The sequence below is a fragment of the Abramis brama genome, assembly GCF_963993115.1.
Source record: "Abramis brama genome assembly, chromosome: 17".
Classification (NCBI taxonomy): domain Eukaryota; kingdom Metazoa; phylum Chordata; class Actinopteri; order Cypriniformes; family Leuciscidae; genus Abramis; species Abramis brama.
The window spans coordinates 4,567,478-4,585,040 of record NC_139979.1 but is presented as its reverse complement, the minus strand read 5'-3'; the positions used below and the strand labels follow the sequence as shown (position 1 = coordinate 4,585,040).

General features: G+C 38.0%; 1 protein-coding gene across 4 annotated transcripts in view; it reads left to right on the top strand.

The window, feature by feature from the left end:
- The window catches only part of cdk14 (cyclin dependent kinase 14), a 152,751-nt gene that overhangs the window by 84,650 nt on the left and 50,538 nt on the right, over positions 1-17,563 (top strand). For all 4 annotated transcript variants that reach the window (XM_084089644.1, XM_084089645.1, XM_084089646.1 and 1 more), the window contains 2 exons: positions 3,211-3,331; positions 8,585-8,678. In XM_084089644.1, coding sequence (XP_083945770.1) covers positions 3,211-3,331; positions 8,585-8,678 — 215 coding nt within the window. The remainder of the gene's footprint in view (positions 1-3,210; positions 3,332-8,584; positions 8,679-17,563) is intronic.

The window sequence follows — 17,563 nt, the reverse complement described above, 5'->3', positions numbered from 1 at the left end:
TGAGCGCTTTTGCTGCGATTTCAGTTTCCAAATCATGGACCGTTTTTGGAAGCGTTTAAACTGGTGTCTTCCACACGAGCACAGCAGAGTCGACAAACACCCCCCCGTGTGTGTTTGTGATGGACTGAACATCTGCTGACTGCAGTGGAGAGCGAGAGTTGCGTCTGAGTTCAGGAATCCACTCGTTCCCTCGCGTGTCGTTTCATGAAGCCGCTGATGGGATGCGGTACAGGGGAGCAGATCCTGCAGACACACTGAAGAAACCGAGCTAGATCTGCTGAGCTGAAGGAGTTGAAGGTGTGCTGGCCTGCGGTCGCTGGAAGACGAGGACCAGACAGGAGGAGGCGAGGAGCTGCCAAAAAATAAAAAAAATAAAAAGATAATTGTTACTTTTACCTCAAAATTGTAAAAAAAAATTCTCACAATTGCAATTTTTACTTTTTTTACTTGTTTATATTTTACGATTTTGAATTTTTTCTCTAATTGCCAGTTAATATCTTGCCATTTTGATTTTCTTTTCAGAATTCTGAGTTTACATCTTGCAATTTTCAGTCAGAAATCTCCACTTCAGCAGCTTTATATACACCACACCATAGTTTTGTTTGCAATTTTCCTCACAATTCTGAATCTATATTTCAAACTATTCGCAATTCAAACTTTTTTCTCGTAATTGCGAGTTTATATCGTACCATTTTGACATATCTCGCAATTCTGACTTTTTTTCCTACACAATTCTGAGTTTATATTGAAAAAAAAAAATCTGAATTGTCAGAATTGTGAGGAAAAAACGTCTGAATTGTGAGATAAAACATCGCAATTACCTTTCTTATTTTTTATTCTGTGTTGGAACCAAGCTTCCATAAGGAGCCGTGAGCTTTAGTTCTTTCTTGTGCTGTATGAATATAAAGTGTATGTTAGTCCCGCTGATGGTATGTGCTGCTTAAGATGTGCCTGATGGGAATTGTGAATCCTCCAAGAGCAAAGCAGATCTTTTGCAGCTTTCTTGCTGAGCTCCATCATTTAATCCTTCTTCAGAGGGGTTTTCACTCTATTTGAGTTTGTTATACTCGTCCCTCTGGAATTAACACAGCACTCTTATATATAAAGATGCATCTCTTTCGCCAACATTTGACTCCATAATTCTAACACTTACTATTCTATATCTATTAAATAAAAAAATCCCAGCTAGACCTAACTGGTGATTAAATGTAAATTTAAATATATATATCCATGTGTACGTGTATGAAGTTCTGTAAAGAACTATATAAACAGCTTTATTTTTAAGGATGTATTGATTGAGTGTATTCAGCAGAAGATGTATCGTAACATGAAGATATGTGTGTGTGCACACTAAAGCACACACAATCGCATCTCCAGGTTATTTTGATAGGGCAAGTATTGACATGCATCCATTCTGACGGCTAATTCACTTCATTAACATCTTGATAAAGGAGCTAATCAATTTTGCATATGAAAATGGTGACGCTAACGGGCAGCGTCTGTCATCAGCACTGGGTTCGATCACACCGCACAGAAATTACCTGCCAAATAATCTGTAATTGCAACCCAGAAAAGTGTGAAAATAACGACACTGTAATGAAACTCCTCCCGATCATCTCTGGCACGGCGGACATGTGACAGCTGGAGGTATTGAATATGCCTTTATTACATTTTTCATATTTTGATCATAGTCTACTCTGCATTGATGGATGTGTATGAGACGGGCGTTTAATCAAACGGCGTGTTTAGATCGACTGACCCACTTTTGTGTGCGGTGTGTTTGTTGTAGTGGATGAAATCCCTGTTCATGTAGATATTTGTGTGTGTGTGTGTGTGTGTGTGTGTGTTAGACTGACTGCTGAATTTTAAGGCAAGGTCTAAACTAAAATAGAAGCTTATTTGTTTATAATGTATAGAGCTTTTAGTTTGACGGGTTGTGGACCAATAAAAGTATGTGTTGCCTTTTTTAGAGTTAAGCACAGTGTTCATTTGACTCTTCACCTCACTCTGAAACTGGTAGTGCACATATTTATTTAATCAAGATATTATGATTTTAAGATAAACTGTGCACCGAAGGTCTAGTTTTAGTATCATGGTAGTTGTATATTTTTATATATGTTAATATATGATGATAGTATGTTTTAAAATATTTGTATATTTGTATGTTTTCCTATATTTTAGTAGTATATCATAATAGTTGTATATTTATATGATTTATGTTTTTCCGTTAAATAATGATAGTATTTTATTTATTTTTATTTATTATTTATATATATACATATTAAAATATCTTGATTAGTTGTATATTATGCTGTATCATGGAGTACTTGCGTGTAGTTCACTCTGAAACCTGTAGCGAAAACCGAAAGTTTGATTTGACAATCACATTAAAATCTTCTTTTTATTTCGAAATCTCGTGCAGCCCTAATTCCTCCTAATTTTCTTCCAAACCTTCATAACTCCTCCTAATTTTTCCCTCTCTTTGTTCTTCCTATCTCTTCTGGCTGTCCTTCATGTCACTGTGAGACAGTGAGTGATGTATAATTTACTCAGCTTGACCCTCGACCCCCTCCGGAGACCCTCAGAGTTCCCGAGCGGCAGGCGGGCGTCGAGCGCTTTGAACCGGTGGACACTGACGCCTTCGTTACGTGACGCTCCCTCGATCTCCTTCAGCCGGCGTTCATAGTTAATGTCAGCTCGACCGCTGCGTTGCCATGACGACCGCCTCAGGACCAGGAAAGGACGTCCTCTCTCCTCCTCGATTGCCTTCATCATCTCTGACCTCGCTGACCTCTCATCCGCTCCTCCTCATTTTCTCGCTCTCCCATCAATTATAGGCTCAGATGCGGGTCGTGCTGCCACCCGGGTGACTATTACTCTCCAGTTTAGTGTAATGATGATTAGAGGCTCCGTCGGTGTGTTAACCTAAATCACAGCCTCTCACTCTCTCTGACGCAGCCCTTTGTTTAGCTGCAGGATTATTGACTGCAAATTATACTGGCGTGAAGCCTTTGCTGTTATTTCCATCCCGCTTTAAACGCCCCCTTGCCAAGCAGCTCCAAATACAGGAAGTCAAGTGTGTTTAAGGGAAACGGGTTAATTAAGCATGCCTCGGCTCTCCTGTGAGCTGTAAGAGCTGATATCTGCTTCACAGCGGTGCGTTTTTAAACTTCTAAGTGATGATAATGTGTGTGTGTGTGTTTTCTGCAGGTCTGGCTCGTGCGAAGTCGGTCCCCAGCCACACGTACTCTAACGAGGTGGTGACTCTCTGGTATCGTCCTCCAGACGTGCTGCTCGGCTCCACTGACTACTCCACCTGTCTGGACATGTGGTGAGACCTGCACCAGTGCACGCTGATCACATGCACAACGTTCCCATATCCTTCTAGTTATCGTGATTATTTGTGAAATTGAAATGATTTTCTCTTTTTAGTGCTAGTAAAAGTAAATTCTACAGCTAATATTTTCTAGTGTATTTTTTTATCTCCCCACTTGAGTTTTATAGGCCACATTCGTGCTATTTTTCAGTATGACAAAAAAAATTAGGTTACACTTTATTTTAAGGTGTCAGTATTACAGTGTAATTATATATTTAAGTACTGTGTAATATTAAGCAACTACTTGTACTTACTATATGGTTAGGTTTAGGATGAGGGTTTGGTTTAGGGTTAATTGCATGCAATTATGCATCATTTATAGTTATTACTACTGTTACTACCACTGTAAAATAAAGTGTTACCAAAAATTATTATGATTTTAGTATGATGGTTGAATAAAAATATTAAACATAAAAATAAACATATTGTAATAATAATATTGTACCATATAAAATAAAGAATCTAGTAATAAAACTAATTTTAATTTAGTGTAAACAATACTAATATTTCTTCATTTTCAAACATGTAACCCATCAAGCTTTTATTTTATTATTGTATATTTATTGAATTAAGTCCCAGCCTGCATGTTTAGACAAAGGCACTGAGTCATATTGCAGTATTGCTTTTATTTCAAAATATTGTGCATTCCTTTTATTCTTTATTTTTTCCTTTCTTTTCGAAGATGTCTTCTCATCTCTTTCTATATTTTTTTTGTATATTTTTTATAATATATTTCTATATTTTTATACATGTTAAAATATCATGATAGATATTTTTATATTATACTTGTATACTTTTATATATTATTATTATTATTATACTATGGGGCTATGAAATGCTTGAATCTGATTGGTTGACGAATACACGGCTAAAGTAGATCCAGGCAGATCTCGACCGCATTACAGTTCCATATCATTTCGCCAAACGATTTCAGTTATTTCAAAGGTCATTACAGCCGACAACAGCAAAAGAACCAAAACCCACAATGACACTGACCCAAGCAAATAAATATAGTAACAACAGCATAAAAATGACAAGTTGATAGTTTAACAACTTAAAAGCTACATGACATTTCTCACTAGCGAGGTAATAATAACGGCGCTGTTCTTGGAGCAGATAAACGTACAGTTTCGCTATTAGTAGAGACACTGCCGAACACTGTTGAGAGACACACAGACTCAGTTAATTCAAGCTCAGTTTGAACTTCAGCAGATCGTCTTGACCATGTCTACATGCCTAAATGCATTGAGTTTCTGCCATGTGATTGGCTGATTAGTAACTAGCAGTTGAACAGGTGTACCTAGTAAAGTGGCCAGTGAGTGTATGAATATAAGAATATATATATATATATATATATATTTTTTTATAGTTGCATTTTTTGTGATGATATATTTGTATATATATCCTGTGCTTTTTCCATTCTTTCCATCACAGAAGATTCTCTTTGTGTCTTTAGACTGTTTAGTTGTTGTTTTTCTTATCATCTCATCTCTCTCCTCCTCATAACCCCTTCTGCCCCGTGTGTGAATCGATGCTGAGGGCAGTGGAGCGTGTGCAGTTTTCCTCTCTGACTGGCAGATACACAGAGGCTGCACAAATCAACAGTCATTAGAATCACAGCCAAACAGTGTGTGTGTGTGTGTGTGTCGCATTGGACCAGCTCCGTCCCAGTCCAGCAGACCTTTCACACTCGTGCTTTCGTGTCTCAGCAAGTGGATGAGAAAAATGTCACTCAAATGTCACAAAAATGTCACGTTATCCTGAAATTAAAGTGATATCCTCTTGGTTATGGAGTTTAAATTATATCCTGAAATATAATATAAAGTATATTTTAGAGGGGGGAAATCTTGTATAAGTGTGAAATTACGTGGATTTGCAATTTCAGTCTGGTGCTACTGAGAGTGTGATAACGCTAGAATAATAATCAATAATGTAATGAAACTTAGCATGGAGATGCACGGATATGGTCCCGGATAAAATCTGTCATATGTCAAAATTTGCATAAGGAATTAAAATCATAAATCATATTCAAATAAGGCAAGAATCAAATCTTAATTTGGAACTCCGCTTCCTGCAGTGCATAGTAATGTGCTAACAACCACTCGCATTAACAAACACAGTACGTGTAAATGTTAGAGATTAAATGCACATTATTTATTTGATGTAACTGTGATATTGTATCAACAGACTGTCATTGTGTTATTAACTATAAGGGAACATATCAGATGTGAAAATAGTAAAAATGTAAACTAATAGATCTCTACACTTTCCCCCAATTAATTAATTAACCACAGTACATTAAGACATTTAATGTTATGTTTAAATATGCAAATGAGGCATTATACAATAAAAAATGCACACATTTGGATGCAGAAATCTGAACATTGAATACACATGCATTTTGTGTATGTAAAGCTGCTGAAGTGGAGATTTCTGACTCACCTTTAAAGATGAAAGGAATTGTCATTTAAATCTACAGACACACATAGATAAAGTGCAATAAAATAAACACTTAAATGTGTATTTTGGATGTTGTCTCTCCCACTAGTCTGAAACAACACATTATGAAAAGCCAAATAGTCCAAAATTTAAAAAATTGACCATTGCATGAAAAAAACAACAATGGTTTTGCCTGTAGTGTCTTGCCTTAAAGGTAGGGTAGGCAATTCTGAAGAGCCTTGCAATAGCAAGCTAGTTTTGAAAGCGTATGATCACATCCTCCCTTCAGAGCGTCTCCAAAGCCACACCTCCTTCAAAAAACATGACGCGTACAGCAACAACTTAAAGAGCTCTTACTTGTCGGCGCCGATAGCCTCGTGGTCAGCACGCCGTCATGTAGCGCCGTTACGCTCGGACACCCCGAGTTCGAGTCCCGGCTCGAGGACCTTTCCCGATCCCATCCCCCGTCTCTCTCCCACCTCACTTCCTGTCAACTCTCTACTGTCCTGTCCCAATAAAAGGCCTAAATCACCACAAAAAAAAACAATAAAAAAGAGCTCTTACTTATACCACTTGACTGTTGCATAATCATTTCGCCGTTGATAGTGTTGACATAGAAATGCATAAATCCTAGTCTGAGGAACAGCTTAGTGTAGAAAGTCACGGGTTCCCATCTTGTAATCACGGTTACGACATGGAGTGAACGCAGCATGAGCTTGTTGTTTTGGTTCATGAGGAACTGTAAAAGGCGGATGATTGTGGTGCGGAGGAATGGAAATACACATGTTGACAGGCAGGTGGGATACGGACCGAACGCAACGATTAGACGAATATTTTTTTGGCCCTGAGACTTCCACAGAAAATATATGTACACGTTTTAATATTTTGACCACTTCTGTTATTGATTACCATCAGAATGAGTTTCAACCAGTATAACAAAAAGTGCTTATAAAACAATTTGCCTACCCTACCGTTAAATAAAGATTTGGAGTAATTGGTCCGTATTTTCGGTGTTGGTCCAGGGGTCTGCCGGTCTAAAGAGGTGAGAGGAGCTGCTGTCCTGAGAAATGAGCCGTGACCCGAGCCATTCTCGGGACCGCAGCTGCAGACTCCACTGGCAATTAAGAGGGAAACTGGGAGCAGGTGGTCTGATCTGAAGGCCACTTTTCCACATGGCTGCAGGTACACGCGCATGTGCGGGAGGGTCTTCCTGTCACTCGTTCGTGTCGCGGCTCAGTCAGGATAGGGATTAGCACGAGGTCGTCTCCGCCCGACTGCGAGGCATCACGTCTATAAGCTGACATCTTATCAGCCGCCTGCCAGTCAGCTCAAACCGCTCGAGATAAACTGATATATCACATCCACATAAACCTGAGGTTGTTGAGGTGAGGGGTCTGACTGGACCTGGAGACGGATAGACTGATTCTTAAAAGGCTGGTTGAGTTTTACATCTCACTGCTGGCGAGTTTGGTTTGTGTGGCTCTGTCCCAGTTTCTGTTGGGGAAGGATGTGACTGTGTGCATTGGGCTAGAAAGCGTCGGGAAACAATCGCATGCTGGCGAATGGAGCCGACAGCCGCTGAAACACACCAGCATGTGCCACACGCTCACTGCCTCTCATGGCCTTACAGAAGATATACACATATACACACTATTTAAAGCTCGGCATATTATATTACTCTAGAATAAAAAAAATTCAAATATTTTTCCCATTACATCATTTTATTGCCTCTCATTGAGCAGGATGATGGATGGCTGATATAATGTTGCTTTATCATAATGCTATATAATTTAATGATATAGTAGCATGTGAGATACACACTTTGTTTGCCTCTTTATTTTATTTTACACAAAATTCACTCAAATATTGGTAAACAAGATCAGTCACCCAGTTGGCCAAGTAGAAACAACACTGATGATAATCACAATATAGTCAAATATTGATCTATTTTTCATCCTTGCCAAATGATTTCGTTCACTGCTATCAGCTTTGTTTTTTGTTCTGTTTTTAGTTCTCTTCCTTTAATGTTTAATTTCTTTCTTTCTTTCTTTCTTTCTTTCTTTCTTTCTTTCTTAAAATAAATCAAATAAAAACAATCAAAATAAAACATTTACTAAAAAGATGAAATCGTTTATTAGATTAGATGCATGCATGTGACCGACATCAGAGAATTGTGAACATGTGAATGTGTTGTTAAATGGCTTAACTTAAAATCTCAGCAGGGCTTCAAGTAAATATTTTAGCTCAAAGGGGTTCGGCTGACAACATTTCTTCTGAAGGTTTAATCTCACTGAGACAGAAATCATTAAAACAATTACTGTAACAGAACAATCAAGATCATTTCTGTCACCTCAGATGTTTCCAGCCTCTTCTTGCCAGGTTCCTCCTCATAAATCTTCTCTGACCATTTTGATTCTGATGTTTATGTACAAACCTGGTCCAATCCCAGGCCCCGTTTACACCTGGTATTAAGAAGTGGTTTTGTCAATCACAATCACATTCATATGTAAATTGCGTGAGCTTATTTCATCCATTAGATCGAAAGATCTGAAAAAGCCTATACATTTACCCACCCATAGACACCTCCCTTGAGGAAATCAGGACAGAAGTGGTAGAAAATGGACGGATTAAAACACCCGGTGTAAACGGGTATGTGTCTCCCTCGTCTACTTGTGATCCGATCGACCAAAACGCATCTCAATACCAGGTGTAAACAGCTCCCCCGTTTCAGTTTTATAAGGCATAGTGTTAATGATGTTTGTTTTTCAGGGGTGTTGGATGCATCTTCGTGGAAATGATCCAGGGAGTGCCGGCATTCCCGGGCATGAAGGACATCCAGGATCAGCTGGAGAGGATATTCCTGGTAAGTGTCTCCTTTACCGCATTCTGCTTTTCTCCGTGTAGTGCCTTGGGTGCTGGCTGAAGAATAAATGTCCATGAATATCAAATCAAATCAAATCAAGTATATTTGTATAGCGCTTTTCACAATACAGATTGTATCAAAGCAGCTTCACAGTATTAAATTAAAATAAAATAATACAACAAGGTTTGTTTCTAGTGGAATTTATTGATTGATAGAATAAAATTAAATATCCCCAAAATATACAGAATACAAAGATATGGCATGATAGATGTATGTACATGCATATACAAACTCTGGGAGGTCATGCATATTTCATCTCATGAATTCTGTAATCATTTCTACCGTCATTTCCCATAATGTCCCACTCTGATAATTGAACTAGAGAGTAATGGTTAGACACACTAAATTCATATTCACCCTCCAAGTCAGGTAAATAATTCATACAGACAATTACTGAGATGAATGGAGCGGGAGGCCAGGGGTTCATGGGTAAGACAGACGCCCGTAGGCTGTGAGGGTCAGCGGCCAAATATATTTACACTGGGGAATGACAGAACGAGGGAAAACTGGCTCTACCGATCGAAATTCAGCAGCCGTCTGCTCATGTGAGTGAAACAAAGACACACCAGAGTCTCTTTTGTTTGAGTTTACAGGACGACACACTAAAGGTATACCTGTTTAAGTCAAGTCACCTTTATTTATAAAGCGCTGTATACATTACAGATTGTTTCAAAGCAGCTTTACAGTGATAGACAGGGAAACGATGCATCAGTTCAGTGTTGATTCAGTTCCGTTGTAAAGATCATCATTTATTATATAATTTTGATCATTTTATCGATAAAGCAGTTCTGCAAAAAATCGTCATCGTCCAGTGTTCAGTTCTCATACAACACCGTCAGTACAGTCAGATCATCAATAATATTGTTGAATATTAAGTGTCCCCAATAACAGTAATTTAAGGAATAGTTATATATTCATTATGTGACCCTGGACCACAAAACCAGTCACATGGGTAATTTTTTTGTATTGAGATTCATACATAATCGGAAAGCTGGATAAATAAGCTTTACATTGATGTATGGTTTGTTAGGATAGGACAATATTTGGCCGAGATACAACTATCGAAAAAAATCGAAAACATTGAGAAAATCATCTTTAAAGTTGTCCATTTATGTTGGCGATTGTGCTGCATCCACTCACAAAAATAAATGTTTTATATATTTACGCTAGAAAATTTACAAAATATCTTCATGGATCATGATCTTTACTTAATATCCTAATGAATTTTGGCATAAAAGAAAAATTGATAATTTTGACCCATACAATGTATTGTTGGCTATTGCCACAAATATACCCGTGCGACATGTGACTGGTTTTGTGATCCAGGGTCACATATTCCTGTGTTCTTTTGAATATAGAACGTGCATCAATGTATGAAAAATATCTAATTTTGGCAATGGCTTTTCATTTATTTTTCTGACTTTTTTGCAAGAGTGCTTTTGTGAAGCTGAATACAAACCAAAGCAGAAGTCTAGAAGTTCTCTGTCCTTGAATGAAGGACGTCTTAGTTCAGAAATGCTGATGGTTTATTTGGACCCGTCACAATCCCCCCCCCCCCACCCCACCTTCATCTAATTAGGTGTTGGCTGGTGCTTTTCGTTTGTTTTCTCCGTGTCAGGTGAGCACTTGATGAACATGGAGCGGTGGAGGGAGTCTGGCAGCTCGATCGTTGGCTCGTAACTGTTCTCTGACACTGACATTTTCATTCCTCCCTTGTTTTCACATTCCTCCTTCCTGTCAGTCTGGCCAGCATCATATCTGACCCTTCTTTCAGAGATTGTTCTTCATTACCGCCTTCCAAAGGCCAGACTCCTTTATCCTGTGAGTAAAAGAGGAGCCAGCGCTCGTGACCTTCTCATTGACATTCTGCTTCCAGAGAGAGATTCTGGTATTTAGAGTCAGACACGGTTGAGGAATCGCTGGATACTGTTGTGTTTGTGCACTCGGACCCTGTGCGTTTCATTTCACCGTTATTTGGCTGTTTTCAGCTGGAGATAAACTCACTGGTAGCCAAGGTTAATTATCCACTTTATGCTTAGGATGCATTTTGAATCCCATCTTGCACAGCTGCCATACGTGAGAGGAGCCAAATCTGAGAGTGAATATTCTCTCTGTGAATATTTGTGTTGCTTTTTACTGTGGTTGAATCTCTCAGAATACTTTTGATTATGTTGATATTAGGGATGTCCCGATCAGGTTTTTTTGCCCTCGAGTCCGAGTCATTTGATTTTGAGTATCTGCCGATACCGAGTCCCGATCCGATACTTAATACATAAAAAAAGAATAAAGAAGAGCGAAAAAACAGATCCAGGATGTTCCTTATTTTTTATTTACTTCATCTTATTTTAACATTCAACAACTCTGTTAACAAACAGAGCACTTCTGTGAGGTAGCTTGAACAATCAAGTAATACATAAATTCTTCACTTTTGGACTTTAGTGCAACAGTAAATAAAAAAAAAAGTCTAATATATAAACAAATAGCACCTCAACTTAAAATACCCGGCAGGCATGTAAACAAATAAAAAATAAAAGTGCTACAGTGTTTGCAAAGCCAGTAATGTGCTTTTAGGAACTGCACTCCTAACTCTTACGCCGGTTTCACACTGCACTGTTAGCAGAGCGTGCAGTGCGTATTTTTTTAGCCGCCCATGTTAACAGATTAAACCAGGCTTTAGAGCATTCACACCGCGCGCAGAGGTGGCGCGGCAGTGCGTAGCAGAGCAGAGCAGGAGTGCCGCGATCGTTTCGGCGCCGAGTCTATTTTTGCTGCGCCGCTTTTGCTGAATTAAAGTGACAATACATTGATCATGGCCATAATACACCGCAGTTTTATCCAAAAAGTGCATTGATGATATCTATTGTGTTTTAAACAGTCAATCAAATGACCAACAGCAATTTAAAAAGAAAACAAATGTCCAAAAACAAACTTGTTGCCAGAACAATAAAAACAAAGATGAACCAAAAGTTATATGAAATTATTAATAAAATAAGCTTCTTGACAAGTCTTTTTTCTTAAATGTATTTGAAAACGAAAAAAAGCAATGCCAACTTATCCATTATAGAGTACTCTGTCTGTACACAAACCGCAGTTCAGCCGCGCGTGACAAACGCTGCCAGTGTGAAAGCAAAACGCGCGTGTCCTGCTCCTGCTCACCATACGCACTGCTCCTGCGCTGCTTACGCTCTGCTGACGCGTACAGTGTGAAACCGGCGTAACTCTCTGCCACCGCATAACTATAGATGTGTTAAAAAATAATGAGAATATATATACATATATATACGAGTCCTGATCGGGAGGTAACGTCCGATTCCGATCGAGTCTGAAAACACGTGATCGGATCGGGACATCCCTAGTTGATATGGGTATAAGATATGAGGATGAAGAACTAGAATATGCTTTTGACTTAAATGAGTTCTCAGTTGGCTGCATTTATTTGATCAAAAATACAGTAAAAACGGTAATATTGTGAAATATTATTGCAATTTAAATAACTGTTTTTTATTGTAATATATTGTAAAATGTAATTTATTCCTGTGATCAAAGCTGAGTTTTCAGCATCATTACTCCAGTCTTCAGTGTCACATGATCCTTCAGAAATCATTCGAATATGCTGATTTGCTGCTCAATCATTAATTATGGTTCTTATTATTATCAATGTTGAAAAATGTTTTTGCTGCTTAATATTTTTGTGGAAACTGTAAAAAAAATCTGGATTCTTTGATGAATAGAAAGTTCAAAAGAACAGCATTGATTTGAAATATAAATCTTTTGTAACATTGATATATGTCTTTGTCATTTGAATCAATTTAATGCATCCTTGTTGAATAAAAGTATTCATTTCTAAAAAAAAATATATATATTTTTTAACCTTTTTACCCCAAACTTTTGAATGGCAGTGTATCATTTTTCAGTGTATCATTCATCATTGTATCATCAAGTTTTCAACAAAAAAAAATGTTTTCAACATTATTAATAATCAGAAATGTTTCTTGAGCAGCAAATCGGCATATTAGAATAATTTCTGAAGGATCATGTGACACTGAAGACTGGAGTAATGATGCTGAAAATTCAGCTTTGATCACAGGAATAAAATATATTTTAAAATACATTACAATAATATTTAATTTTTAATTATTTTGTAACATAATTTGAAAAAAAATAGTGTGATCAATTCCTTTTTTTATTAAATTTTTTTTTTTACCATACATTGTTGAATATTTTGTTCCAGATTTTTAGATTTATTTTTGCGTTTTTCTTTTTATATTGGATCCTTCATTTTTGGAGCGTGCGAGTGGGATGCAGGTAGCTTCTTCTGTAAGTGTGTGTGATATATTAAAGAAGACAGACTGGACCGGCCGTGTTTAACCAGCTGTCATCCAGCAGGAGATTACCTTTCCAGTGTATGAATATGGACGGGTCTATCTGCAGCAAACACACCACACATCTCTCACATTATAGTGAGCTGTTCATCGAGTCTGTTTGACATCAGAATTAAACTGTCTCTTCTCATTACAGGATGATGACACATTTACATACAGTACATACAAAATCACTCAGATTGAAGATTGAGACTTATTTGTTAGAGCTATCATTATTATTATACATTGTGACCAGAATAGACATTGATTAGAGTTCATAGGCAAGAATGGTGTTTGATTTCAATTACTCATTTTTCCATTTGTTCCCCACCATTTTTTAATATTAACTTACACCCTTGTTAAAAATTTTATCATTTTGAATCATTGCTCATCTAATCCAGTAAATTATTCAAGTGTAATGATGAAGCACAGAGGAGCACCTTTAACTCACACATCATTTCATCAGTCATTTCAATCCAGTAAGTGATTTTACTTTGTAATTTGTCCGTCCATTTCCACCAGTTTGACGCATTTCAAGATGATTTGTGGAGCGTTTCAGATCATAGCAGACTAGCATTATAGTTTTGACATGATAATCAGCTAGTAAACACTGTTCATGAGACAAAAGAAACATTGTGAAACTCCTCCGTCAGCCTTTTCCTCGTGACCCAACAGAGCTTTTGAACTGTTTTCGGGTTGCTGCATGTGTCTGTCAGCACTTCAGAGATGAGTTGAGTTGACCTACATAACTTTTTGTCCAGACGCTCCTGAGATTTGATCTCTGAGAGTGAAGCCGACTCGGCCTGGCAGGGGAAATGAATTATTGCGTCTGGGTGGTCGTTGTTTTAGCTGGTCGAGGGCATGTGGGGGCCACTAGTGAAAGAAACTTCACTGCCGTTGACATTTCAGGAGTGATTGACAGTCGTTTTCCTGCAGTTTTTTATTTAAAGAACCAGGTACAAGTTCTCATGGTCACTGGCTGCACATGCGATGGATTTACCAAAGGTAGTCAAGTTAGTCTCATTAAATCCTTCAAAGATATTTAGTTTTGTTTGAGACACTTAATAGCAAGTAAACCTAGATAGTCATCTACACAAATGTATTGTTTTGGACAGACAGTTTCACAATGGGTTAAGGCAGCTTACACCAAAGAATATAACTATAACAATAAAGTTTTAATAACTCTAAAAGAATAGCAAAGTTCGCACCACAACTTTAACGATAATGACACCAATGAACAATATAATTTAAATCTCTTTCAGAGCGATTTTGCCCCAGATGATGAACAATAAAAACTTTGACAGGTATTCAGAATCCACCAGAATTGGCAGATGACATAACTTACATTTACTTTACTTGTGCTTTGAATAAACAATGTTATGCTCTACTGGTGTGGATACTAATATATTTATAGTTATAGTTATAGTTGTCATCATTGTTATTGTCTATTGATGTTGACACTAATATAGTTATCGTTATAGTTATTGTTATAATTATTGTCTGTTGGTCTTATATAGTTATTGTTATCTGTTGGTCTTATATAGTTATTGTTATCTTTATAGTTAATGTTATAGTTATTGTTTTTGTAGTTATCATCCATTGCACTGGATTCTAATATAGTTGTCATTATAGTTTTCACTACTGTTATTGTTATAGTTATCTTTATTGTTATCATTATAGTTATCTTCAATGGCTGTGGATACTAATATACAGTAGTTATCATTATAGTTATTGTAATTATTGTCTGTTGGTGTGGTAAATTATATAGTTATTGTTGTAGTTATCATTATTGTTATCATTATAGTTATCACCCATTGCACTGGATGCTAATATTGTTGTCGTTATAGTTAGCCTTATAATTATTGCCTTATGGTGTGGACACTAATATAGTTGTCATTACAGTTATCGCTGTTATAAATATTGTTATAAATTATATTTATCTTTATTGTTATCATTATAGTTATAGTTATTGTTATAGTTAACAATTGGTGTGGATGCTAATAATGTTATTGTTACAGTTAACATAATTATCGTGCATTGATGAAGATGCTAATATAGTTGTAGTTATAGTTATAGTTATTGTCTGTTGGTGCAGATTCTAATATAGTTCTGGTTCTTGGTGTGAATGGCTTTTATTGTGGTTTCAGCTAACTCAGACAAAGCCGCTAGTAAATAGCACGTAAAAAACAACTGTAGTTAGTCATGTGATCATTCACTGACTGACCAACACAGGTCTTTTCCCATGATGCTCCAGCGGCTGTTCTCTGCACTAGAGCTTGAGAAGGGAGGTGAAGTTCATCGGTTCTCAGGTTTTGTGTTCTCCTGATGTCTGCTGTCAGCGCCGGCACGTCTTCCCTCAGTCTCCCGCTGATCTGCAAAACACTCGCTCCCGCAGCCCTGATCTCTCTCCACTCGCACTTCAAAGACTGCCATCCATAAAACATGCGGCGTCACTCTCGACGTGTTCAGCCGTACAGTAACTCCCTCTGAACCTCTTCTGCACCTCCTTCTGTTTCGGAGAGTCCACTCCATCTGCTGTTGCACTTTTGTCAAGTCACCTTTATATTTATACCTCTTTATACAATAGAAATTGTTTTTCAAAGTGTCGTTATTCAGCTTGAGTCGGTTCAATTTAGCTCAATAACGGTGTTGACGTTGCAAACTTCATCAGTTTTGAAAAAAACACTGATTCAGCTGTAAAGCAGAAGACAATAGCGTCGATATTCAGCTCAATACAGTCAATAATGTGTTAATACATAGTCAATAAAGTCTTATATTTACAGTTTATACTGTACATGTATGTGTGTGTGTATATTATATATATATATATATATATTATTTTTCTATTTTTTTTACATAATTACACTGTATACAGTTCATTTAAATATATATACATGCATGCATACATATGCAATGCAAGTCATCATATTTGCACAATGAAATGTTGACTTTAATTTCACAAAGTTAAAATAACCATGTCTGTATTTTAGTATTGAGAAAAATAGATGTGTATGGACTGTATTGAGCAAAAATAAATTGCATCAGCTTATAATTCATGGCACACATCAGAACCTTGTCTTGTTTTTAGCTTCTCATTTCCATAAAGTTCAGCATTGATGCCACTTCCTGTTTATCTGCCCTTTTCTCCAAACTGACACACACACACACACACCTGCACAGGATCTCTGACAGTCCATCAGTCGGTTGTCTCGCACCTCATTGCTCCATCTGCTCATGCAAAACATGAGGAATGAACCGGTTTTCCCTCAGATCAGAGCGTTCTGTGTGTCAGAGGAAGAGCTGGTTATGACTGCAGAATCCTGACATCAGGAATACATTTTTAACTCAGTTGTGCAAAAGGACACACGATCTTTCTCTAACATGGTGCATGAGAGAACTGTAATGGTTAATGTTAGTCCTCTAATTTCGACTGATTCGAGTGGATTGCATGTTTAATGGAGTGGATTGCATGTTTTTGCACCACTAGCAGCTCTAAATAGCCTGGGAAAACCCTGATGAATTTCCAGCAAATTTGAGATTTGCTCTGCAAGTCTGTCTGGCCAAGAGCCCATTCAAGACCATTTCCAATTTTTCCAAATCTTGGCACCAATCACAAACGTTGAGGTGGGCTTTACACGATGACGATCGCTCTGATTGGTTTTAGGTCTATCCAACTGCGCCCAGAGGCATTTGAGCGACGTCTGTTGGTGCGAATGAACCTTCCCCAGACCCACTCTCAGTTACAACTGAGAAGGGTCTGGTGTCAACTAGGCTAAGCTCTAAACAAAATGACAGCTATAATAACTGCTAAACGTCCATTGTTCAACAGTCCTGCCCCAAACTCATGCATTCATTTAGTGAGACACTTGTGGTTTTGCAGGTTCAATAGCACACTAAAGACTTGAAATCAGCTGTTTCTATTCCTGATAGCACAAGAAAACCACATTGCATTTTTCTCTGGTTGTGATGTCAAAACAAAAGCAGACATACACACTACGGGCCCTATTTTGCACCCAGCGCAATTGACTTTGTACACTGACGCAATGTATCATTCCTCATTGATTGGGCGGCAGTGGCTCAGTGGTTCATGTAGGTTGTCTACAAACCGGAAGGTTGGTGGTTCATTCCCCGGTTCCACCTGACCAAGTATCGAGGTGTCCATGAGCAAGACACCTAACCCCAGCTGCTCCTGATGAGCTGGATGGCGCCTTGCATGGCTGACGCCGTCGGTGTATGAATGAGTGTGTGAATGGGTGAATGTGAGGCTATGTAAAAGCGCTTTGGTGGCCATAGGTCTATGAAAGCGCTATATAAATGCAGTCCATTTACCATTCCTATTTTGCACCCACGCACAGCGGACTTTTCCCTCCACAGACGCACGTCGGTAAACTAGGGAATGAACTTGCGCTCCCGGAGGCGGTTCAGCGCAAAGAGGAGGCGTGTTTCGGCGCAAACGTTCCCTGG